At 41.5% G+C, this 26,984-nt stretch overlaps 1 protein-coding gene across 1 annotated transcript in view; it reads left to right on the top strand.

Moving 5' to 3' along the window:
* The first annotated feature begins 626 nt into the window (after positions 1-626).
* GLI3 (GLI family zinc finger 3) overlaps positions 627-26,984 on the top strand; it is a 208,131-nt gene continuing 181,773 nt past the window's right edge. The window contains exons 1-2 of the mRNA XM_061996474.1: positions 627-705; positions 15,077-15,239. Coding sequence (XP_061852458.1) covers positions 15,116-15,239 — 124 coding nt within the window. The 5' untranslated portion in view covers positions 627-705; positions 15,077-15,115. The remainder of the gene's footprint in view (positions 706-15,076; positions 15,240-26,984) is intronic.

Here is a 26,984-nt window from a genome sequence, read left to right as displayed (position 1 = left end):
ACTTTCCTTGAAGTCACTTGGTCAAGTCAGCCCGCGGCACGGGAGCAGATTTGAACTCACGAGCTGCATCACATTCAGAAAAACCACACGCAGAGGGCACATTTTTCCTCCCAAAACCCAGGGTTTTTTTTGGAGTGGGGAAGGCCTCGAGCCCCTCAGGGAGGGAGAAAGGGGGATCCAGAGTACGAGTGCGCGGGGAAACGGGGATGCTGATGCAGGCTGCGCTTAAGGACGGAGCAGGAGAGGAGGAGCAGGCCAAGAAGCGGGAGGCAACGCGACCCGGGGCGGAGGGGCCGCTCGGGGGACCCCGGCGTCGCCCCGCGCTGCAGCCCGTCTGTGGGCGGGCTGTCACCGCCTTCTGCCGCTCCCCCAGGCAGGCGGCCCCGCTTCCCGCCCGGCCCGGGGCACCCGCGCCCCGGGCAGCAGCCAGCCGCGTCCAGGAGGGCGGAGGGGAAGGGGGGGGAAAGGCGAGCGGAGCCCTCTCCGCCGCTTAAAGGAAGGGGGAGGGAGGGACGCGGGGAAAAGTTTGGCGGAGGGTATTTGAATTAAGAGTTATCCCTAAAGAGCCTTTCCCCTGCTCTGATCCAGAGGGCAGCGCCGGGAAGAGGGGGCGGCGGCGAGCAGCCCTGCAACATCTGTAAAACTTGAAGGAGGCGGCGGAGTGTGCGAGCGGGAGGAAAGCAAAAGGGACAACTTTTTCGACACGTGAGTATCTCGACGCGATGTGTTTATTCCCCTCCTTCGGTGGCCGCGCCGAGCCAAAACAATGCCGGGTGGCGGGGCCGAGGCAGGACGGACGGGACGAGCTAGGACGGGATGGAAGGGTCCCCCCTTCCCTCCGAAAACTGTTTGAGACCTGGCGGTGGATTTGGGGAGATTTTTTCTTACTCCCCCCTTTCTTTTTCTTCTCCTTCTCTCCCCCTCCCTCCCCGCTCTTTTTGTTGAACCAAATCAGAAATGTCAGTCAGTGCGGGTGAGTCAGAGGGGATCGGGTTACAGGATCACTGAAACTGATGTCGGATCCGCGCACACACACCCACACAGAGGCAGAGGCGCGGGCTGCTCCCCGCGGGAGGCGGGCAGGGATAAAACAACCACCAACAGCACCCGCCGGCCCTCCACTGCCGCCCCAGTCCCGTCTGCGTCCCGTCGCCCCTTTTCCCCGGAGAATGCCCGCCGGCCTCGGCGGGGGCCGGCCCCGCTAGCCGCGGCGGCAGGGGAGCGGCGCGGGGGCGACCGCGGCGGCCCCGGCCCTCGCCCATGGGCAGCGCGGGGGCTCGGCGGCAGCGGCGGCAGGTACGTACCCACTTAGGCGAGAAGTTCTTTGTTCCCCGGGCTCTGCTCCGGGCCACTTTCTTCTCCTCTCCCAGCGCTCGTTCCCCGCTCCCGGCCCCCTTCCCGCTTCCCTAACTTGGGGGCGGGGGGTAGGGGGGAGCGAGGTGTCTAACCCCCAAAATGGCTGTCACAGAGCGCGGGAGATGCGGGTGCGGGGAGAGGCGGGGGCATTCCCCGCGGCGGGCCAGGGCCAGGGCCGCCCGGGCTCGGCTGCTCACGTCCCGCGGCGGAACCGCCGATTAGCGAGCAGCAGCTGCTTTTTTTATTCGTCCCCCCATCCCCTTCTTGTCCCCCGCTCCCCGAGCAACTCCCGGGCATTTCCACGCCCGTGAGGCTGGCGGCCGGCCGCAAACTTTGCAGGGGGGGAAGCGGTGAGAGGAGCGGGGAAGCAGGCGCTGTCACATCGGGCGGGGCGGAGGGGCGCGGGGGCCGGCCGTTTGGGCGGCCCCGCATCCCCGCCGGCAGCTCCCTGAGGGGAAGCGGGGGGGAAGGAAAGTTGCGTCCCGGGCGGGGGTGGGGGTGCGGGGTGAGCGTGCGTCTTCTCGCGCGTGAGGGGGGCGTGTGCGGCGCGGGGCAGCGCTCCCGGCCGCCGCTGGCAGCGCGTCGAGGCCGGGAGCCGGGGCGGCCGGCGGCGGGCCGGGCCGCGGCGCGGCGGGAGGAGCGGGCGGCTGCCCGGCCGGCGGCGGGGCGAGCGGGCGGGGGCGCCCCGGGGGAACCCCTGCGAGCGGCCACCGCGGCCCGGCCTCGCGGCGCGCAACTTTGAACGGTCCGAGGAAAAAGGATTCCCCGCAATTTTGATTAGCCCGTAAAGTCGGGGTGTTGGCACAACTCCTGCGCCTCCGGAGGGGCTCGCTGGCGCTCGGCCGCCGCTGCCCGCTCCAAAATCCTCACACCACGTGAAGAGAAAAGGTAAAAGGACACCCTCCCCCCTCACCCCCCCCCAAATTTTCTTTTTAACCCTCTGGTGCGTAGTTTTGATCTGGTCCTGTGGGTATGGTGTCCGTGGCCTTCTGCCAGTTTGTATGTAGATATATTTATGTAAAACGTTTTCTCGCAGCTCATTGCCAGCTGTTCCACATTTTCCAGCTGCCACTTCAGTTTGAAATGATGGACTGTACGGGTCTCTAAGAGCCTTTTTAGTCAAAGGTACGGATAGCAGTCCGTTTGATACAATGTGTCAAGTTTTAGGGACTGATTCACTAAAGGAGTGTTAGATAGCAACCCACAGCACAGTACTGCTCGCCGTCGTGTCCCTGCTACTTCCCGCTTGATTTGCAAGGCTCAATAAACGTTATTTTTTTTTTAAGCTACAGCGTGCAGGCTTCATTTCTTTTGTGTGTGCTATAGGAAAACTTGGAAGCAAATTTTTTTCAGAGGCCTCGAGATACTTGACTGATTAGATCAACAAACAAATTTTTCAGAGGGCACGGCTCTCCCTCTTTCTGTGGATGATGTAGGTATCTGATTTAAAACTGTTTTAAGTCGGTGGAATACCAAGAAATCACAAAGTTTCTCAGTGATACAGAATTGTTTTTGATACAGTGTTCAGCGAGCTTATGGATTGAAATTTGCAAGAACTGGTCTTAAGTAGTGTGAATATTTGTGCAGTTGCATTGTAATTTGGAAAGGTGCCTCACTGATTGATTTCTATAATTATTTCATTTAGGTCCTTTATTAAAAATTAATAATGATCTGACAGTTTCTTAATTACATGTGTCATGATTATTTTGAAGGAAGACAAATGCAGTGTTTTAAATGTAAAGTAACCCTAACATGTAGAAACTGAGGTGTCCACACCGCTGTATTTCAGTTGAGGAAGTAACCGTGAATGAGTTTAGCAATGTAAACTGCAGACAGCCTCCTGAGAGTTTGTTGATATAATGAAGGTTTGGATTTAACTAGTTGGTATGTAAATACTTTCAGTTTGGTGTATAGCCCAATTCTAAAAACATAAATAATAGTAACTATGAGAGAAGGCTGTTTTAAGGGGGAGGATTTTTTTTTTTTTTAAAGCAGGATTATGTGATTTGAATGAGTAAGAAGAATGACTAAGAAAAGGACTCCCTCAGTGTATGTATATTCTTTTAAACAGCAGTAGAGTTAAAACTATAGCTTAAGGTTGCCTAAATGAATGCACCCTTGCATTCCAATAATTGCACATGATTTTCAGTAGGACATGCTTTTTGCCAAAGCTTTTCTGTGGAAGTACTACCAAAAAAAAAAAGACACCACCTGCATTTTCCTGCCTAAGTGGAGTCACGTTTTTGTCTTGAGAAGGTGTGCAGAGGCCAAGGCAGTTTTTACGGCTATAATTAATATTCAGCTGCAAGAGACAGGTTGTGCATTTTCAAACACAAAAACATTGTGTGACCAAGAAAATAATATCGGTGATTATAAAGAATTACTGTTTAGTTAGGAAATGGCATTAGAGAAACTAAAATACCTGTTCTGAGAAATCATAATAATCTGTTCACCTTAATTTTTTTTAACAAAATAAATGTGTGCATTTGATACTTACAAAAGTTTCAGTTAACACTTCCTGCCTCATTTTTGGGAAGGCTACACTATTACCTGCCCTCAGTAGGGTGTTTGAATTTCATCCTGTGTATTCAAGGAAAGAATGCAATGTTTTTGTGTTTCAGAGTTTTAGTGAAAAGTCAGTCATCTTTACCTGATAAATAAAGGAATCTGATGGTTATTAAAGTGGGATTTATTTGGAGTTACGGAAGGAAACAGTTTAATGATCAGAGTTTCATGCACTCAACTGTATGGAGGCAGTAATGTACAAAGAAAAAAAAAACGAACTTGAAGGAAAAGTGAATCAATGAGTCATGAAATCCTCAGGAAAACCTTAGTAATGGAATGTTAATGCTTTTAGATTATAGTAGATTATCTTAAAAGTCAGATTTTTCTTCTTTATGCAATTGTTGTAAATCCCTAGCTAAAGGATACTTTGAAGAAGGCTTTAGTTTTTCTGGCACCCATATTCTGTAGTCATTCCGATTGTTTTGGAAGATTCAAGAAATTTTCTGCCAATTTGCAGTTAGGCAATTAAAATGCTAAAATGACTACAGAAGAAGCTTCTTATTCCGCAAAAGGTTCAGCTGTAATAATGATTTCAAGTTGTCTTTTAACCATAGGTTTTATAGATGTCCTCCCTTTAGACTTTGTCATTTTTATAAGGGAATTGATTTGTTATACTTTAAAACCAAATAAAATGAGACAGAATAAACAAAAATAGGGCATGGGTGCTGCTGCAAACTTTCCAAGTTCCTTCAGTGCATTTTTCATCTTTACTTTTATTTGATAGGTCTGTGAAATAGAGCTGTAGACTGGCAAAGACTTTAAATGAAATTTCACACTTTGATGATTTTTTTAAACTTTGATATATTGACAGCAAAAGGAGCTGCAAAGCTTTTATATAACTTGAGCAGTAACGCCAAGCAGCAGTCAAATGTCTCTATGCATTTGTGTTTAACTGCAGAAGAAAAACATGTCCATGGGCAGTAGAGGGTTCTTATCAACTCCCTAATCCCAGATCCCAGCAAACCTTGAGGGCATGCCTCAGATCTTGCTGAAATCATTGTAGACTCTCACAGTTTGCAGATTAAATATGCTATGTGTTCCTGGCTCCAACAACAGTTTTATGAGCTCTCTAAGCTTCCTGTTTTAAGAACCTTTTCTGAAGTTTTTAGGAGCTGCTAAAGGCGATGCTGTCTATGGCAAGTGGTACTTGTTAATTTAGAGACACTTCAGATATTTCATTCTGTCTGTAAAAATGGTCAAAATGGCTATTTTCAAATTGGAATTCGAGTTGCACTGAAAAAAAAAAGAGAGAGCTCTTTTAAAGAGGAATTCTGTTGTCTTCATGGGTTTGTTAGTACACAAGGTTACAAAGTTTATAGGAGGCTTGATTTGTTTTATGGGGGCTTGACTTTGACTGGGTTCTTTAAAAGACGTTTCCAGTTACAATTCCAAGCACAATGCAGCTTTTAGTACATAATTTCTGAGCCTCTTTTTAACCAATTGTGTTTGTAGCAGCTCATTAAACATACCTTTGAAGTTCTCGTTCTCCTTTAAGTGTCAAGGAAGGGAAAATGTATTCTGCCAGGGGTGAATTTCAGTGAATCAGGTAGTTAGCCTTGGGATTTGCCGACCCTTCTGAACGAACGGTGTTTTACCTCCAATTCCAGGTCCGGTACTCTTTTCTAGCTACTAAGTAGTTAACTCTTATATTTTATTCACTGTAATGATGTTTATGTATTTGGTGTAATTAAAAAAGAAAATAGTTATTGTTCAACAACATGTGTCATGTTATTCCCGAGAGAACTTGAGCCAATTTTGTACTTAAAGGTTATTCAATGAATGAAAATTTGAAAGCCCATTTGTCAAGGTTCTGCCTGCTTTCTGTTAGTTTTCAAGCCTCAAATTCATTGTCTGCATGGCCCAGTCATTAGTCATCGGTGTATTAGTGCTGCCTTCAGGCAATGCTGCCCAGCACTTCTTCACACCATTACAGCTCTAAAAGTGTACTCTGCCGACTTGCAGAGTTACTGCTCTGGTTTCCGCTTGACTGGGTTTGAGGTAAGTCCCTTCCAGCTCACTCTAATCCCTGCTTTGTTTTAGGGCTGCTTTCTGTTGAGATTTAGGGGAAAACTTCCTTGAAGGTCGTGCTGGCATCATACCGTGGTTTTGTTGTGGTGAACGCTGTACATATAAATTGTACCTGCATTACCTTGGAAGTGTATTCAGTTGGCTGCTGATCTAAGAGTTGTTTTCTCCCTCTCTCTTTTCTTTTTTTGACTGCTCTCTCTTGTTAAGAACAAAACAAGAAGCAAGATGACACATTAATCTTAAAAATGCCTGCAAGATTATTTAGATTACAAGGGGCAAACTGGTTGGGAGGGAATGTGTTTGTCTCTAAACAGCTACTGGGTGTCAGAACTAATGCTATCAGAATCCACTACCAAGAGATCTGATTGAATAATTTTCCTAGCTGAAGTTTCCACTCTAATGTCAAGTTATTTCCCACAAGAAAATTAATCATTTTCTTTCAAAGGATGCTGAAAATGCTGCTGTGTTTTTTTGGTATCTGATGCTTAGGCCAGGACTGAAGGACACAACTAACCTTTTGGTGTTTGAGAGCTGAACCTCTACTAGCTATGTTTAGTGCTTCCTATGATACTCTGTTTTGTTTATATACAAATCTGTTAAGGTTAAGAAAATCAACTGTGTGCTTCATCCAGCTGCCAAGAGAATGAAGCCTTTAGTGTAGATAAGATGCATGAATACCTGGAACTGAGTAGTCAGAAGTGTTGACCAAGTTAACGTCACTTCAGCACAGTGTCTGTTATTGTGAACTGCATATACTAAAATGAAACCCTAGCACTGCCGATTCTTAAATAACAGGACATGTGGTTTGGTGTGGTTTTACTTGGCTCTTCAGTTCACTGTGGATGTTTTTTCTGGAAAGACAGAACAGCTGTATAATTCTATGATAGCACTATTTTAACAGGGATAGTGGATTGCAAAGTAATTCATACCGTAGAGTTGTGCTGTTGCATTTTGTCAAGTTACAAAAATGTGAAGGAATTATGATGCAGTTTTACTGCTACTGTGAGACAGGTAAAACCCAAAGTAAACTGTAAAACCTGAAGATAAAGTTTCACAAAGTACCTTTCACACTGGAAGTTCTTCCTGGTTATATGGAGCTTTCCTAGCTCTTTTACGTCTTAAAACATCTGCATTGGGTTAGAACATGAAATTCTGGATGAGGACATCTCTCTAATCTGAGAGTATGCTGAGGAGACAAACAGGCTTCCAGGAGTGAGACTGGTAGTTGAAACATGTCACTTTCAAAAAGATTATACTTGATACCTTTAATCTTGTTTCAAAATGCTAATTGTAAAATGTGGAATATAGTCTTTTCTTCTTTCATTTGCATATCAGAAGTTGGAAACAGAAGGCACATCTTCATGATAGATGTACATTAAATATATTCTTCCTTGAGCTCAGTTCCTGTATAGATTGACATTGATATATAGATCTAGTTTTGATTCTAAGGAAACTTTCATCTGTTAGGATTGATGAGATAAAGCAAAAAGTGTGAAGAAAGTGGTCATGGCATTGGAATTCGTGTTTAGCTCTGGTGCTCTAAATTAGATTATTTCTGCATTTTTCTGTGGCAATTGCAGTGACTTCTTATTTGATGAACTAAATAAATGGTGATCCAAAGCACATTCATTGCAAATGTTTGTAATTTGGTTTACCAAGTTGTTTGTTGACAAGAAGGGAAAGAAGAAAACATCCTATATCGTCACCAGAAGTGTTCCTAGTGGTAATAACTGTATCAGCAGAGGAAGTAGTAGGGTATGTTATCAACACAGCAAGTCTTGTTGGTTGTTTTCCTCTCTTGTCCTTTCAAATCTTGAGCATATGAATGCTCTAGTTCAGGTTTCATAAAACAAGTGTTTTGGAGAAGGAAGTCACCAAGGTATTGTTTAAATTTCTTTCGGATTTAATGCTGCTGAATTCCTGAAGAAAGATAAGGGCAAAAAATGAGGGTAGACATGATAAGGAAGTTTGAAGTGCCACCACTCCTTTTAACCTATAGCTACAAACAGTAAAGTCCACAGGATATTTCATTTCTTTTTCTCCCTGTGCTAATTCTTTTACAGCTAATCTTGCTTTGACATAATTATTAGGGTTTTTCCTGTTGTAGAGTTTGAAGCACAAGGACACATAGAATTGCAAAACAAGCAGTAACACAGCTTACTCTGAATTTTTGAGCAATATTAGGCAATTTAATTGACAGTAGTTCTGATTTCTTAAAGGTAAGTGCATTACTAGTTTTAAACCCACCTTCCTGCCCAAACTTATCTGCAGATTTGGAGAGTTGAAAACTATGTGGCACTTTCTATTTTTAAAGAAATAACCTTTGTTCTTTCCATTGTCTGTATTTAGATTGTAAGAGAGTCAAAATAAGGAATAAAGAAACCCAAGATCTTGTGATAAAAATAAAAAATGCTTAGATGCAGAGTTAATGACCTGGTTTTGTTGGTTGGTTTTGATTGTAGGGTTGGGTGTTTTGTTTTTTTCTTGTTTGTGTTTTTTTATGTTAAAGTTCATTTGCTTGTTGTAAAGACTCTTGGGTAATGAATCGATCCTGAATTTTTATCTCAGAGGATACATATATCTGAAAGGTAAAGCCATTAAGATGTGCTTTAAGTTTTCTCTCTGTATCCCTCAGCTTTGTCCCCAAACAACAGCTTCTGTGAGATATGGACTGGTTGGATATGGACAGTTTGACTCGAACCTCCAGTGTTTTTATCCATTAAATTATGTTTACTGTGTAAGAAACTGAGAGTCACTTTCCTGGTGGAAAGCTGCTTTATTTAGAGACAGAGTTTAATCTGTTGGAGTAATAGTAAAAACATTTAATTGGGATTATACTTAACAGCTTTCTAAATCCCATAATGAAAGTAGAGATAATCTACTTGTAAGAGTATGTGGGTGATGTGTATTAAAAGCAACTGAGGTGCTGTCTTTCTACTCAAGTGCCACTTCTTGATCCTACTGTATCTGTAACTGTTTTCAGAACTTTTGGTAATCCAATTTATCTGCAGCAGAAAGATGTAGCTCAGCATATGCCATAGAATAGTTTCTCACTTAGGATCTTAATCACAAGGTTGCTAATAGCACTGCTTTGCCTAGCTGATTGCATTTGTGTTTGTGATCCTGCATTATTGTTGCCACAAGCTATTTAACCTATCAGGAAAAGATCATATCATCATTAACTAGGCTTTAGGTCTAGTTGTTTTTCAGTCTTTATGAGGGAAGGAAATCAAAGGAATGTAACACAGGAAAAGAGAGCAGATAGTCATCAATTTGGAAAGATTGTATTAATACATATGATGCCCTATAACTTGGGGTAATTTTTAATTTCAAGCAACAAATCCACCTATCTGGTTCTGATTTGGGGTTTTTAATTTTTTTTAACATTTTTTTCTTTGTTTGTAATTTTACTTTGTATTTCAAAACACGTTTAGGAGAAGTATGCAGGTAACATGTATATGTCATGTATATTAATTTAAATGGAGATAGGTATCTCAAAGTATAAGATATCTTTTTTTCCCCCAATTTGCTAATGGTGTGTTGTGATTTTGTATACAGTGGATATAAGACTACCATTTGTGCTGTTTCTATCAATCATAGTTTTATTATGACCAATTGTCTCAACAGGGAGGAATCTGAAGAAAATTTGCCCAGGAATGGTAAATGGGGGTTGCAGAATTCTGGTTTAGCTTACAAAGGACTGAGAAAAGATAAAGCTATTTAAAAATATATAGAGCATTTAGATTGGTTCCTATAAGTATTAGAAAAATGGTGAGATGTACCAAGAGGTTAACGTTAGAACTAGAAGATATTTCTTAAAATATCTGAGCACTTGTGTGTTTTTCAGCAAGTACTGTCAGGGGTAACACTGTCAGTGCAGCTTTGCCAGCAGGTTTGATGGAAAGCGATGCTGAAATCTACGTGGGTTTGGGAAGTTAAATGTACCTGAATCAAGCCTGTATAAATCAATGTGAAATAGCTCCCATATAATAGCATGAGATTGTCTCATGTAAATTTTGCATTTGAATGTATCTGAACAAGACAGATTTTTCTGTATCCTTAAATAATCCCAAGGAATGGTGTAACCGATTTTGATCAAATTGATAAAGGGTCCTTTATGGTTGAGAGAGACTGTAATTTCCTGATTGTTCTTCTTGCCTCCCCTGTGTTTTTCACTTTCATACATTTGTGCTGTTCAAGATGTATTGCATCCCCAAAGACTGCTTCCAGTAGTGTGGATCAAAGTAGTACCTATGAACACCCTAACTACCCAGAGTCATTTCTGAGAAATTAAACATGCTATGTTTGCTTGCACGCTGATTGGGGCACTCCGGTTGCTGATAGCAATCAGTATGAACTTCCCTACTGCTGATGTAATGATGATGAATGCTGTGACACTGCTATTTCAGACAGCTCTTCTCAGCGGATGCAAACCACTTGTTAATGAATTGAATACAACTGCTGCAGCTTCGAATAATACAGGGAAAGGTTTTTGGATTTTTCTTTTAACTGAACACATTAAAAGATACTCCCTCAAAAAAAAATAACAAAAGCAGAAAAAGGTTTAAGTTCACAAGAAACATAAATCAGTCTAACATGCAAATTGAGAATTTTGGATGCTGATTCCTTCCCAAGCACTTAAAACTGACACAAGTAGTTTTGTTGAAGTCAATGAGCCTATTCCTATGAATAAAGATTTGCATGATCTGGCTTTTGAAGTATACATTGTAAATGCATTCAGAGAGGAAGAAGAGCACAGAGCTGAAGAATTTTTGGAAAAATCGAAGTGTTATGTTCAGAACGGGTCACGTTTCCTGCTCTGCCTGGCAGAGGGCTTCCCCACTGGTTTTGGTTAGTTGGCACCGTTGAGTAACTTGAACAAAAAGATGCTTTATCTCACTAGGATATGAATATGATTATTTTTATTATTGTGAGGCACAGTTTTATGACCAGTATACGTGAGGACTGGAAATGATATAATTTCAAATTGCTTGAAAGAGATTTTTTTCTTCAAGATGCGTTTCCAACTGACCGTTATTTTTTGACGCTCCTTTCAGAAGAGGCAATTTTTCTCAGTTAACTAGTTCATTCCAGTAGCTTGTTCCTAAAATTCCTCAAATTTAATATGCAATTGGTGAAAGTTTCCATTTATCATTTAAGAAGAAGAGACACACCTGCAGCATGGTTGCTGTTTTGAGAAGGATTAGGTTTAAAATGGGGAACTCAAATTAATTGTGCAGTGGGTTCAGGCTTTAGGGAAATTACAAAAGGTTCAAGCATGATTGAATGGGAAAAAGCCATGAATGTTTGCTCTCAGGAAGGAATGTTTATCCCTCTATTTACCTATGAAAGTTCAGGCCTTTGTCCATATACTGTTATAGCATTTCTTGTCATTCATATGCACATGGAGATGCTGGATAGCTGACAGGAACTAGTTTTCTAGTATTTTGAAAGCAGAGCTCCTTGCTGCAGAATAGATACATGTTGCCTCAGGCCTGGGGGCAGGAACAGAGAATTCACTGACCCACATGCTGGAGAGAGCCACCATAATATAAACCACTGCTTATTTTAATGTGAAGATGACGTCAGGCTGCCGATTTTAAGAATGCTTTTTGGTAGGGATTAACAGCCAATTGACAGAAATCTTCCCTTCGTCCTGGGCATTTTTAGGGTTTTTTATTAGACTGCAATTCTCATCTTTCAGCACAAGTTCTGGGAGAAAATAAAAATTGCAGCCAAGATGAAGGTGAATGATTCTAGAAGACATATGTGTCTGGTTTGTGTTTTCAGCTTGGACTTAAGTCTATCTTCAGGAAAAAAATAGACTTTTGAGGCACCATGTTGATTTCCAGTTGATTGCTTCCCTATTGGGCCTTCTTGGCAAAATGTATGAAAATACACGCCTCTCATTGTTAATCCTGCCATCCCTCTTGGCCTTCCTTACTTCTACAGCTATGTATACCACCATGGAGTTGATCCATCACTGGAGTGTAACTGGAGCTGCTGGAATTCTTAAAGACACACTTACCACGCGTGCATGGATTGGGAGCAGAGGAAGACAGGCTCGGGAGGAAGAGTCTGCAGTGCCAGGGCCATTGTCTGACTGTAGAGCTGAGTTAGACACTTTACTCTTCCATGCTGACATGAATGAAAGCAGCCTTCTGGATGTAAACTATGCAGACGTGAACCAGGACAGACACTAAGAGCAGATGTTTATATTAGCTTGTGGCAAATTCTACAATTCTCTGACCAAAAATTCACTTAGAGCTGCTACTTATAGCGTCTCTTCTGTATCATTGTCCACTCTAGGTAGAACAAAACGGAAAGGTGAGAAGAGCGATGGAAAATACATCTGTTAGTCTCTCTGTTAAAGAAAACACCAGAGCACTAGAAAAATATCATTTTTAGGCTATTGGGGAAAGAAAAAAATTAGCTAAAAAAAATGAATGAGTGCCAGTCTGACCAGCCACATGTTGCTGTTGAATTGCAGAGTATCCAAAGATGCTTTTTTTTTGAGATTGAAGTTGTATTAACTCCCTAAAGTACCTTAATCTGCTTCCTTTTCCGAGTGGCAGTGGGATTGGATTGTAATGGAGGTCCTGTCCTGCCATGATGGATGGGGGAAGGAGATGGGAAGGAGGCGGACATAAGTGAGAGTTCCTTGCTCATAGCTGCACAGATCTCCGTGTGGCAGGAGGAGGTGGAACTGCTGTAGATACCTGTCATCTATTTTGTGATCTTTGCCCAAATGTGTCGTGCTACTCTACTGGCATTGTGAAGAGGGGCAGAGTATGTGGCTTCTTCCTTTCTATTTGAGGACATAATTGTTTCCTTTCATGGCTCTTAGCCAAAAGAAACAAGCTTATGAATCCAGGACAGAAGAAAATGAGAGACGAGTTCTGCAGCTTCCCTCTCCAAACTCTCAAACTCTTTGATGCAAATGAAAATGCTGCCTTGGCCCTTAGAAGGCAAAACAGGAGAAAAATAGCCACCACTGAAAATGTGTAGCTTTTGAAGTTCCTTCAGAGACAGCACAGAAAGTGAATCTTTTCAGAGAATATTAAATAACTCAGAGGAGGATAGTCAAAGCACAGGAGGATACACTGAAGAACTTGCTTATGTGGTGCCCAGAGACTGGGTAGAAGGAGGTTTTGGTGTTTATGTGGCCAAGGTTGTACAGGGAAGACAAGCATGCTCGTGTGAGTGTGGAGTGAACAATTTGGCAATAGTGCGAACTTCCCCCTGTTTCTGCCAATGCAAAGGACTGAAAAGCCTGATAATGTGGTAACTGAATAAAGCTGTGGATGCTCTTGTGTGAGATGCGCAAGAGGAGCGGGGGAGCAAGCATATGAATTGCTTGGGAAGATGCTGTTTATAAAGATGATACGAGACCACTTCTCTAGAAGGATTGTGCATTGCTGGGTACGAGTGAGGACTCTTGCAAGTTGAGTATTGTTAGATATTTCTTGCTCCCTATTTGAAGACACCTGACATTCCCTTTCTCATTCTGGTGCAAAGTTGTTTCACATATTGCAATAATATTTACAGCACTTTCACGGGTAGATCTTGAAAGTACTCTTAGAAGCACTCTGCCATGGCAGGCAGAGCTTTGTCGTTCTTGTTTTTAGCAAGAGAGAAACTCAAGGAAAGAAAAATGCCTTGCCAAAGGTTAGATCAGTAGGTCACCAGCAGAGAGTCTCTGATATCTAGTTCAATTCCCTAGCTCTGCTGCCTAGCTAAATAATGATTGATTTAGTGATTGGGCTCTTCTTTGATCCCTAACTGTATAACAATGAGGCTTTGGAGTGTTTTATTGTGCTATTAAAAAGAACTCCTACTAGGGAGGTGGGAAGAGGAAGGTTTACTAGACAACTGTGTTTGTGATGAATTGGTTTTGTAGCCTTTTTTGGGGTTTGGGGTTTTTTTTGGGTGCTTTTTTTTAACCTTCAGCATTGGAAAAACAGGTTGCTAATGTAATTACACTTGATTATAGTTTACTTTGTGGGTTGTTTTGAAGCCTTTGGTGTTTTATTTCATTTAAGTGTTGTTCTAGAACAGTGTGACTAATTCTGTTTCAGACCTCTTCAGTTAATGACCACAGTGCTCCTCAGAGCTGAAGGCATTCTCTTTATTTTGTTTTTTTTTGTTGTTGTTGTTGGATAGGATCATGTTCAAACTACTGAAGTACCCAGGTTCTTCAGTTCTAAGCATGGTTTGTGCTGAATGTTGATGATTTCTGTAAAGCTTGGACAGACCAGCGTGTGTCAAGTTAGGCTGCAGACCAGTGCTTGGAAATGCTTGTGTTCATCCCAGCCCCACATCCCTGTAGTCCTGAGGCCTGTAGTGGATATGCTGTTGTAAAAGCAGTGTTACCCTTCAAAAGCTTGTAGGCTTCTTGTGTTTATGTCAGGAATGTAAAAGCTCTCGAGGATAAGGCACAGTGATCTGCAGGGTATAAAATGAATATATCACTGGAGATGATCCTGTGAACAGCCAGGAAAGACAGAGTAACTAGACACAAACCTCTGCAGAGTTTTCCATTTTCAGCATTTTCATGTAAAAGGAAGTAATCTCGTTATCTACCACTAGCAATAACATTTGCCTTTCCCTGTGGCTTTCAGGGTGTTTCTCCAATGGACTTCTGTTTGAGTTAGATTTCTGAACAAACAGAGTGAGAGATGTTTACATGAGTAGGACAAGGTGTAGACAGGATAATTCTTGCTGCAGTGTTTTCAGATAGTGTGAATGTTGAAATTTAAATATTTGACTTCTATAGTCAACATGAAGACCTGTCTTGATTTCTTTTGTATTATTCCAAAGTGCTCTGGACATAGGAGAGCACTGACTGGCATTTTTTCCCCCTGGGTCTATTAAAACAACTACAGGCTTGCAAAAAAATGGACCTACCCATCAAGCAGCATAGGAGTTAGTGTAGATTAGTGTTAGTGTTTTCTTAAATTCCTGAGTAATTCATGCATGCAAACATGATCTGATGGGCATCCAGAAATGGCCTGTGGGCTGCTAATTCAGTTGTGCTGCAGGCTCTTCTCCAGATTAGAGGTGTGAGAGGTTTTGAAATAAGCTTTCAAATAGTATTTAAAGTTTATGATTCTCTTGTTTTATTCAGGCATTGGTACAAAGAGAGCTGAAGTAATGAGAAGTCATCATGGAGGCACATTCCCATAGCTCTACCACAACCGAGAAGAAAAAGGTGGAGAATTCCATTGTGAAATGCTCCAGTCGAACAGATGTCAGTGAGAAAGCTGTTGCCTCCAGCACAACTTCCAATGGTGAGTAACAGCAGGGATTTACTAGCAGCCAAACCTACAGTAATTTTATGTTCACTGCATTCCTTGTGAATTGAGCATTTGCACCTGGATCAGTGTTTGTTCTAAGGAAAGCTAAAGAAAACAAATGAGAGGAGGTGTGTGGTGGTGGTGGAAAGTGGTAGGATACAATAAGGCCTGTTTTGGCATCAGGCGTAGTCTTTTTCTTCCAGATGTTCTAATTTGAGATGTAAATTTGCTAAGTTATTTATTATAGGAAGTTCCTGTTTTTGGTGTTTTGGAAATTGTCTTGATTAGCCTGGCAGGGCTTGCAAGTGCTTTGCATTTGGCCATTGAAATCTCTTACACAAGTTACATAATTAGTTGTTACAAAAGAGACAGAAGTAGCTCTTTCAAAATTAATGGCAAAGGAGTTTTTTCTTCTTTTACAAATAAACTTGCTCCTCGAGAAGGGCTGCTCCCCCCTCCAAGTTCTTTAATGGCCAGGGACAAAACATCAAGCTAAGAGTATTTTCCCCTGTGAATTAATTTCAAAGTTGTGAAGGTACAGCTCATAGATTTGCAAAACTCGAGTAATTTGCTTAATTTGCTCCAGAGGTTACCTCACTTCACAATTTTACATATTCTTTGCCTCTTGGAGTGTGTAATCCCAGCCCAGGTCCTTGCATTGTTTGGTAGTAAGAGGGCTGAGTGTATTGGTCCCTACTACCATAAAACTCCCTTTGCATTAGGAGAGAAAATTGCTTGAAAAGATGTGGGCAGAGTTTAGACCTGTGGAGTGAAAATTGCTTGAAAAGGGATGGGCAGAGCTTAGACCTGTGGATTTTTGATAGCTGCAGATTAACTGTTGATTTTTGCAAATAATTGTAATAATGTCTGAAAGCGAAAGATGTCTTGCTGCAAGTTTTGGAATCCTGTTATATTACTGGCAAAGCATTTTCTGTTTACCCTTTCTGCTTCCATATGCTCACTCATCTGGGCTTTGGGTCCAGGTCAGGTTCTCACTTTGATATCTTGAATAAAGATTCTATTTTCTCAAAGAAACATGTATCTTCCATTAGACTAAAGTGGAAAACACATGAATCCCACAGCTGTACCAGAGGGGATCTCTGTGGGTCAGTAAAAATTAGATGGCACATGTCCCAGTATCCTTCTGTGTGACTGGACTTCATATTCAAAGCAAGCTCAGCACTTGCTGACCTCCTAGTTGAAGCTGATCTCCACGAGAGTATAGAAACTCTTGAGCAGCTATGGAAAATGTTGCATCGGTTTTCTAAGGCATATGAAATTAGATCCTCGTCTGGTGTAAGTCAGATCTATTGCTGTCAATAGAATTACAGTGGTTCACATTAGCTGAAGAGCTTCCCATTGCACTTTTTTTTTTGATAATAGGATTTTCCACATTGGCCCAACTTTTCAAACAGAGGCACACTTAAACACATATGGGTATTCTTTGATGTGTCAGGGATTTGTACTCACTGTCCACATACTTCTGACTGTTTGGGCTAGCTTTAACGTTATTGTTAAACATTTAGATTTGGTGGCTTAAAATTAAAGCCTTTGAGATGTTTTTGCTTAATTCTGACACTGACTTACCCCATGGTCAAATAATTTTCTCTCTCTATTCCACTTTTCAGCTTTAACGGGAATATTAGTTCTTAAGTACCTGCTTAATCTAGGTGGTATATTACTGCATGTCAGGGACATCAAACCCCCAAGACCTGGAGTGGTTCCAATAAATGACTAGAAATGTTTGTCACTGGAATTGTCTCCTGTTCATGGAATTATATGCTAATGTAGTACACATCCTAGGGCCTGAGGCTGCATTTGGTTGAGGTAATGACAGTTTGTTTTCAATGGTAACATGTTGTTGGTCTTGTTAGTATTTTGGGAAGTTACTAGGATCTTCAAGACTTGAGTTTCAAATCTACCTTCATGTATAACCAAGCAAATAACTTTCCAGAGATACAGGATTGGACTTCAAAAGGATAGAAAAATTCCATTTCTTCCTGGATATGAAAGATTTCCTTTTAGTGTAGAGACTCCATGGAGCGTGTACCAAACTAAATGATAGTACCAAAACTTTATGAACATAAGTTTTATTGTTGTGATGTTTTAAAGTTTTGCTTCTTGCAGATGTGATTGTCATGATAATGAATTTTGGTTACAAGAAGCAATTTGCATGAAAGCTGGAGCTTGGAGGCATTTGCATCTTTTGTTCTTTTAATGATGCAATGAGTATTACTAGGGGAACATCGTCAATTGATATAAGACTCCACTTCTGCAAAACATGTAGCTTTGGTTGATTTAGTGCCTTTTTTGAGGGGGGAAGGCTGTGGTAATGTTAAATGGTTGTAATTTGCATTTGAATGCTCTGTTAAACAAGGTAAGGTACCCTTTAAAAATAACAAAAAAGACAGAATGATCCTTGCTGGTTTTGTCAGAAGACTGCTGTCATTCCAGAGCAACATCTACCTATCACCAGCTGCCTGTGTCACCTCTAAAGCAAGTCTGAAATCAGTGGTTCTCTCCTTCTGGACAAGATATTAATTAGCAGGTGTGATGCATAAAATAGTATTTTCTCAGTAGCTCTACTGTCTTCTGAAGGAGTCAGAACTTGGATCATAAATAGATAGAAAGCTGTTAGTTACAGGGATTATGCAAAGCTTGCCGCTCCCAAAAGTAACACACCCACCTCTGTTAAAATGGATATTGAGTGTAGAAAACTTTTAAATCGTATGATCTGCAAACTGTTTATTGAAAAGCCTGATGTACACCTAGCTGCAAGGGGAAGAAAATGGAAAAGGTGACCTGCCAAGTGGAGCTTGTCTGTTAACCCTACCTACATGGTGCAAGTTGAGAGGCCCAGACTTGTGGGTGCCCCTTGGAAGGTACCAGATGCACTGTAGACTCAAACAATAAGCAAGCCTGGGCCATAGTTTACATGTTAGCCACTTCTGCTGACTTCCTGATATTACTTGATAGAAAAAAGGTTTCTTCTGCACTCACCTAACTACAAACTCTGACTGTATCGCTAAAGTACTTGCACTGTGTTAGATAAAGGCCTGCCAGCGTTTCCATTACAAACCCCTAATTTCAGGGATTTATAACTAGGCCATTAAAATCTGCTCCAGGCTGAAACATATGGGGAAGGTCTTAGTGCTGGAGCAAATTAAAACTTCCTTTAAAATACATGTGATCAAAAATGTAAAAAATCCCAAACCATAACTTGTAATAACTAACAAAAATCTTCAGTGCACTTTGATCTCCAGGGGAACTTTGTAATTGGGGCCCCCTTTGGCTTTGTTTTGAATTCATTTTTGCAAGCTTTTGATTTTCTCCCTTTTGTGTTTCATTTTATGTATCTCAACCAAGCTGCACACCATTTACTAGGATACATGTCTTTGCAAATTGTTCACTTTACTCCTTCTTTGTTCAACTGTTATATTTACTGCTAGGCTAATATCCAAGGAAAGGGGGAACTGCTAAAGGAAACTACTAACAGAGATGTTAATTCACAAAAGACTGTGTGGATAAAAAGTTTGTGCAGGGGTATAAAGTAAGTTTACTTTTGTGTATGGTATGATTTGATAGCCTCAGACTGACCTGCTTTGGCAAAGTAGTAACATGAACAAATATAGTGTTTACATTGCGACCATGTCATTGCTATTACATTGGAGTAATGAGGCTGGTCTCCTGGACCATCTTGCTACCACAGTGCTGTGTTGTCAGACGTTGTCTTCTTATATGCACATCCCTGCCACTTTTTGGGGAGACAAAGCAGAAAGACTCTACTCCTTTCCATGTCAGTACATGGATTTAGGTCATCATCCTGAAAGCTGTTTGCATGCACATGCAAGTTTCTATGAAGTTGTGCAAAAAATGGCTTTCTGAAGGGAGGTAATCATTAATAAACTCATGTAAATGAGTTCTGTGCTCCTCTTGGAGAGCCTTCATCTGGTACTGAAAGTCTTGAAACCTGCCTTGCTAGACCTCCATTGAATAATGTGATATCTCCTGTAATTTCAAGTCGTTCCAGTACTTAAAAGAAATCAGATGAACCACACAATTACGTAATCATAGAATAATTGAGATTGAAGGGATCTCTAGAGATCATCTAGTCCAGCTCCCTGCTAAAGCAGAGCAGGTTCACCTCCATCAGGTCACGCAGGAATATGTGCAGTAGGTTTGGAAACCTCTGGAGAAGGAGACTCTCCACCCTCCCTGGGAAGCTTGTGTCAGGACTCCTTCACCCACACAGGAAAGAGGTTTTTCTTCATGGTCAAGTGGAACTTCTTGTGTTCCAGCCTGTGCCCATTACCCCTTGTCCTGTCATTAGGCACTACAGAAAAGACTTGCCCCATCCTCTTGACATTCGCACTTTTAAGTGGTTTTAAGCGTTGGTAAGTCAACCTCCTCTTCTCTATGCTAAAAAGCTTCAGGTCCTGCAGCGTTTCCTCAAAAGAACTATGTTCCAGTCCCCTGATCATCTTGGTGGTCCTGCACTGGACTATCTCTAAAAGTTCCCTGTCCCTCTTGAGCTGGGGGGCCCAGAACTGGACACAGGACTCCAGATGAGGCCTCACCAAGGCAGAGTAATGGGGGAGCAGAACCTCCCTTGACCTGCTGGCCATACTCTTCTTGATGCATCCCAGGATGCCATTGGCCTTCTTGGCCATGAGGGCACATTGCAGGCTCATGCTCAGTTTATTTTCCACCAAAGCTTCCAGGTGCCTCTCTGCCAAGCTGCTCTCCAGCGGATCTATCCCCAGCCTGTACTGGTGCATGGGATTGTGCCTCCCATGAGGTGCAGGACTCTGCACTTGCTCTTGTTGAACCTCATGGAGTTCTTCTCTTCCCAGTTCTCCAGTCTGTCCAGATCTCACTGAATGGCAGCACAGCCTTCTGGTGAATCAGCCACTCTCTCAGTTTTGTGTCATCACTCAACTTGCTCTATTGGCCCTAACATGGGTCTTTGCATGCTTACAATCAGGCAACTGCTTTAATACTTTGCCAGGCTGGCTGCTTCAACTCTACACTCTGCTGTGTAAGTGATTCAGATTTATTGTTTGAGTACTTCCTACAAGGCATTGACCAAAAACACCCACACTAACCTAACACAGCCCTCAGCTATATGCAATTTATTGTGTTCACTTGACCTGTAGTATGGATATAATTTTTTTTTTTTGCTTTATTTTCTAAAAAGTATAGGGAATTTCTGTGAGGGATGAATTAATACTTTTACAAGGCAAAGCTGCACTTTTTGCTTGGAAAATATTATGAGATTGTAGTACTGTGTTCAATCCTGGTTTATTTACCTGTGAATTTTGTTGGTGACTAAAATGCTTTCCTCTTGCACCTTTTAGTTCTAAACTGATGGTTTTAATGTTGCATTAAAACAATGCCCTTATTGTATAGGAACTCCTTCAGTGTCTGACGGGCAAACATTTATTTTCAGTTTGATGTGTTTTGTCTAGTTTTTGACCCATGAGCTTGTTCCAGTGTAATCTGATATTTCTTATTAACCTATTACTCTATCTTTAAAAAAAAGCTAATTATAAACGTATGTAGGTTGTGGACTTTGCCTACCTTTAACAGAATCAGATAGTTATTGAGAACGTACTTTAAAGTGATAGAAAGCAGAAATTGTTATCTTAATGATGATGTAATTTAAAACCAAGCTTGATAGATGAATAAATGAGAGGAAGTTCATTCTTTCAGAAGAAGAGCTAGTTTCATTTAGGTCTCTCTTTTTTTTTTTCCTTCCTACTAGTTCTTTCAGGATTGAATGAGGGAAGTGTTCATAAGTCTGTAGTCCTCTAAGAGTCACATTTCCTGTTTAAACTTTCAGTTGGTTACTTGTCCTGCTGCTTGCTTTCAAGGTCACCATAAAATAGGTGTTAATCATAATACCCATTCTAGGCCTCCTTATTGGACTGATGTGCTCAGGGTCCCATTGAGAGGTCAGGGTTCAAAAGAGGTTGTTATATGTCAAGAAACATTGCCTGTACTATTCTAGTGGCCTGCAAATTGAGTCCCAAATTGATTATATGAGACCTGATTCTACAAAGTGATCAGGAGATGCCCTCTTCCTCTCCTGAAATCAAAGGGGATGGAGAGGCCCTCTTCATTTCTCATTTTCAGGTCAAGGAGGAAACAGCATCCTGTGGTATTAGATGTTCAAAGTGATGATTTCCACATATAGTTTTTTCTCAGGGTTTTGGGTTTTAGCAAGACAAATATTGTAAGCAATTCCTATCTGTAATGGTGGCATACAGCAGCATGAGAAGTAAGAGTAGAATGGTCACATGTGGCACAGAAAAGTAAGGGCAAAGACCTGAAGTGGTAAGATTTATGTACCCTTCTGTCATGCCCAGGTCCTAAGGGCCTAAGATAAACTAAACTAAGGTACATATCAGGGGAAGATAGGCTCCCCTGATAGGCTTGGAAGGACTGGAAGCCAAAGTATTAGAGGCTGTAATTAAGTAGGTACTGCATATCTTGGTATATTGTAATGTGATGTGAGTAGCTGATTAAATACGTGTTCATTCAGAGTAATGCACTCGTGGTCCTTCATGCTTACTAATAAAAATTCAGTCATCAAGTGAAGGTTTATTGTGGACTGTAATAACTCATTCTGCCTGATGCTATTTTCTACTGTTGTTGCTCAGTGAGCCAGCCCTACCCTTACCCTGCTCTAAAGCCAATGATCTGCAAGTGCAATACGGTATTGCTTCATTAATTCTGGTGAGATTTCCCTCCTTTTTACCCCCCTTCTCTCCCCTCCCTGCAGTGGTTAATAGCATAAGGGATATTAAATGTCAATCCTCCTGTATCCCTTTGCAAGTTCCAGAAAGAGATGATTGAGTGGCTTATCCCTGCAATCACTGTAATCAGTAAGTAATGACTTAACATCCTGCTGGATAACATGAGGTGGAATCGGGAGAAAACATTAGTTAGCAGCAGAAGCTTGCTACCAGGACAAACTGGGAGTTAAATTTAGGGAATTATACACAGGGGGATTTTTTTTGCCTGAAAAATAAACCAAAAAAGAAAACCAACCTAAGTGACCATACCACAATTGTACCTGGATTTTCAAGTAGAGTGAGAAGTGATAATATTTATAAGGTTTAAAATGAGGCTCTGCAATATAACAATGGTACCATGCTTTGTAGCTTGTGCTTTGCAGGAGTTCACTATCAAACCTCAAAAAAATTCAGGCATTAGAGCTCATGGTGCTGGGGAGGGGGACAGCAACCAAGAGGTTTCATTTTTACTAGGAAAAAGCTACTGGCGGCTGAAGCTTCAGTGGTATCATTAACCTTCCAGAAAAGGGTTTGCTCGCTGCCATTAAGTGCTGGTCTCTGGGACAGATACCCTAAAAGAGGAAAGGGCCTCCTAATGACCTTGCACCATTGTGCCAGCTTGTGCCACCAAAGTGGAAGGGCTGCATGTGATGATGGCACCTTCCTCCCAGCCACTCAAAATGGGTGTAAACAAACACATATGCGAGGCAGCTGGCGAGGAGTGGAGGGGCACAAAAAAATTAAGGCAGAAAACTCTCTCATCGTGGGTCCTGAGAAAGACTTGGACTTGGTAACCTACAGGTGAACAAGCTATGTGGAGTAGATTTTCTTAAAGTAAATAAAAAGAATTTTAAAAAAGCCTTGTAGTTGACTTAAAACCAGGCAGCCCCTCTGCCAAGCACGCTATTTGACTTTACAATTTGAGCTGTGTAAATTGAGGCAGTTGAAATTCTTAAATTACTCAGCAGATTTTCAAATGATGTTGTCTTTTCTCTACTACATGTTTTCTGTTTCATAACTATCTCCAGTTAAAAGGAAATAATCAGGCTTCAGCATTGCATTTGATTCTATCCCTGCTCTGTATGTTTCCATTAACTTTTTCCCATCTAATTTTTTTTTCTTTCTCCAAAAGACAGAAAACCTCAGCTCCTGCTTACATTGTTACTAAGTGAAATTGTTACTAAATACATACACCAATAAGTGGAGGAAGTGTGCTAAGGGTATGGTATGTGATTAGATGCAGGAGGTACTGGATTAAAACTGCATTCTCTGTATTCTTTGCAAGCCATATCTCATTGTTTTGGGGTAAGAGTGCAAGAGGCGAGACATGCATTCTTTTGCCATCCTAACTAGGAGGGAATGAGGTGGCCTGTGTTATTGCTGTGTTATTATTGTTTCTCATTCAAAGTCTTTGCCTTTGATACAAATGGTTACAATGTAACTTGCAGAGTCTATTTTTGTTTGTAAAGCTGGCAATTCGGAAGTGTTGGTTTGCTTGTAACTGTCCTCTGGACATAGGGATGAATTTGTACACAGAAAATACTGTGGTTTTAAAATTTGGCTTGTAAGGCTTTATGGGTCAGATTATCAAAAAGCAGTTCCTAATCTTGTGCCTGCAATCAGCTGGAGTCTTGCTGCACAGAAGCTGTGTGTGCACATTCTTTGCACATGCCAACTGCTTGAAATACTCTAGTTTCCATTCCTTTAGTACGATTTCTCATGTTCCACACGCAGCCAAGTGGAAATGCACACTTGCAATAGCTTGAAAATGCACTCAAACTAAAGGGATTTTTTTCATTCTGCTTAATGCAAGGCTTGTACTGATGAAGTTTTTCCTAAGATGAGATGATAAATTGCTGAAACTTAAGTTAGTATTACAGACTGTGTGCTCTCTTGCTTGCTCTCTTTCTGTTGCCGCTGCCTGCTTGCTTTTCTTTTCCAGCATAGAGGTTCATACATAACAACAGAGTATTTTATCAAAAAGTTCCTTCTGGGCCTGACCAGTAGTGTTTTTTTCTCTTCCTGGTCTTTCTTATTTCTTTCCTTCTTTCCTTCTTGCTCTTCTTTCTCTTTTCTTTTACCTTTTTTTTCCTCCTTTCTTTCAGTTTTCAGAAAGTTGAGTTCCATCCCAATTATTAAATCTTCGGAGACCATTCCCACATGGTTCTGTAAATGGTAGCTTCATCCTGAGTTCTTTCATCTCTTTTCCTGCTCTCCTGGCTTGACAGTTGAAAAGGTCTGACTGTGCCACACAATGGTTTGATTGGTTTCTCTAGGGGAGGCTTTACCCTGCCTCATCATTCGCCAGGCAGGTGGACCAGAAAGTCTCTTGATTCTTTTGTTGCCTCTCAAAGTCCGAGGTCTTTGACTGAATAAATCCTCCGTCATGGGATAATTTGCTAAAAGGAGACTGAAAGATGTGAGAGAAAAGCCTCACTACTTGGGTGCTGAATTAATGAAATAACTGGGCCTTGGAGTTTGCAATTGAAAAATCACCAGGAATGCAATGGGTGGAGACAGGCTTCAAAATGCAAGCCTGTTACTTCCCTGTAATAAACTATGAGAGCTTTAAATGATATTACTAAATACGCCGGCTCGCCTGGCTGCCTCCGGTTATTTGCATTTGCAGCCCCATTCGGAGGGGGAAGCCCCAGCAGAATAAAAGCCGTTTTGGTGCAGCGCCTAGTTAGTCATTAGATTATTACGGAGGGCTGGAAAGAATTCCATATGACAGAAGTAGGGTTGAGTTAACACGGGACGAAAAGTAATTTACAGATAGGCTGTCCTCAGCCATCTTCGTAGCCCCTGATAAGGTTTCATTTCAGAATGGATAGGCGACATTTCCACTTACGGGCCCATTCTGCGACACCTGTGATAACAGCTTCTGGATCCTAATTGAAATTGGTTTCAAAATGGATTTTCACTTTTCTCTGTCTGTGGAAAATATTGAATGGACTCAGAGCTGCCACAGAGAATCCCAGACCTTGGAAAATGGAGCAACAAGCCAGGATCATCTTTCATAACTGTGTCGATGATATGACAGTTTTGTTATCTGTCTTATTAATGAAATCATTGATCACCTGATGAGAGAGATAATAAACTACATTTTTGCTCCTGTTCAGGAAGCTCAATTAGATTTTTTTTTTTTAAAGTATAGATGGGGGAAAACCACACCAAAACAATGAAGTGAACGTTTTCACGTCTATTTTCAACTTTTGCTTTTGTGGAAGATTTTTAGACAGAAGTCTCTGAGGCTGTAAAATGCTGACTGCGTCTTGAGCTTACTGAAAGTGAAAAGGAAACAAAAAAATCATGCAAATCACGATGCTCACGTTAAGACTTATTGTTTTTTGTTTTTAACAAGCCGCACTAAGTAAATAACACTTAAGTCCTAGTAAGTGCCATGGAAACTCAGATGAACTGAGAAACAATGGAGCTCAATTTTAGCTGAAGTGGGATTAGTGATCCGAACTCTCTGAATGCCTTGATGTGGACAAAGGCTGGTGCTCAGTGTAGCGAATGCTTGCCATGATGCCGGTCCTCCTGAAAATTATTTCATCTCTAAAAACAAGTGTCAGCCTTTAGTTGTTAAAGCTGCTGAGGCATTTGGGAAAAAAAAAAAAAGAAGTTCCTTTTTTTAATACTAATGGACTTGAGAAGATTTTTAAATGCAAACAAACATAATGAACCTCCTGCTTGGGATAAAAGTGATGCACAGGCTTTGAAAACTAAAAGGATTTTGTGATGTGTTGTTTCCCAGGCCGTTTTCTAAGTACTGGGGAAAGAGACAGATCTGTTGTTTGTGCTCGGTTGCTCTGGAATGCGAGCTGTATTCCTTGAGGAAGGTGGGAAGGGATAGTTTTTCCGAAGAGGGATGCCGACGACTCGTATTTCGCTGTGAATTGTGTCCTAGGTGTTTCTTCAGTCCCTCCACTGCTGTGGGTCAATCTATCCCCCCTTTTTAAGCTTGAAAGGGGAGCTCTGATCAAAGGCTTGAATGATGTCACTGATCTCTGGTGATTGATTAGGAACAGAAGTTCTGAAGTATTTTGCATGTCTGCTTTTTCCTTATCACTTCAAATCCATTAGTGCCTACCCATTAGGGTAGCTTTCAATCAGGACAAAAGTAACCTGTGCACATATATATGTGTCTGTGATATATGCATATATATATGGGTAGATATATAGGCATATATACAAGAAAGGAATAGGAGGATGTGCAGGCTTTATGATTTGAGTGTGTATTTTTAATGTAAAAAGAAGCAATTTTTAGTGTTCTGTGTTAATATAGGGGATATTTCTTATTTGCTAAATCTTGGATGTGATTTTCTGTTCTGCAGCTGCCTTCAAAGATTCAAAGCCATGTAGGTCTCTCATCAGTGGATTTTTGGCTGCTTTACCTTCATTTGCCGTAGTTTACCCAGAGAGGAACTGTGTCACTGGTTGTTCTTTCTTTGCTTTGCCTGTGATGCACGCTAAGATCCACTCTGTGTGTCAATGGCTTAGAGATTTTTTTTTAATTACAGACTGAAAGATAAATATTTTAAAATATACATCTCTTGGAAGTTCTGAGTTCGCTAGAATGGACGTGGAGCTGTTAAGAGGAAATATCTTTCATTCGTAAAGGAGCAGCAGTCCTCTGACTCTCACTGGTGTGGGAGGTTGGGCAATGGGATTTACTCGTGTACCTAAGAGTGGTGTGTGTGAGCAAGCGGTATGGGACTGGAAGCCGACTTTGCTGTGGTGTAGATGGGGAAAACGGGTAGTGTGAAGCTGGAGTCTGTTCCTAAATATCCCACTTCTAACAGCGTATTGTGATTTATAAGAAAAGCTTAAAAACTCTGCACAGGCTTTAAAAATCTTAATTATTCTTGCAAATGGAAGCTTTCACTGTGTAGGATAATTTAAAAATCTTAATGTTATTTTCATGTGTCTCTTTTCC

Source organism: Colius striatus, chromosome 5 (genome assembly GCF_028858725.1).
Source record: "Colius striatus isolate bColStr4 chromosome 5, bColStr4.1.hap1, whole genome shotgun sequence".
Classification (NCBI taxonomy): Eukaryota; Metazoa; Chordata; class Aves; order Coliiformes; family Coliidae; genus Colius; species Colius striatus.
Note: the sequence above shows the minus strand (reverse complement) of the source record. Positions and strands in the feature narration are given on the sequence as shown.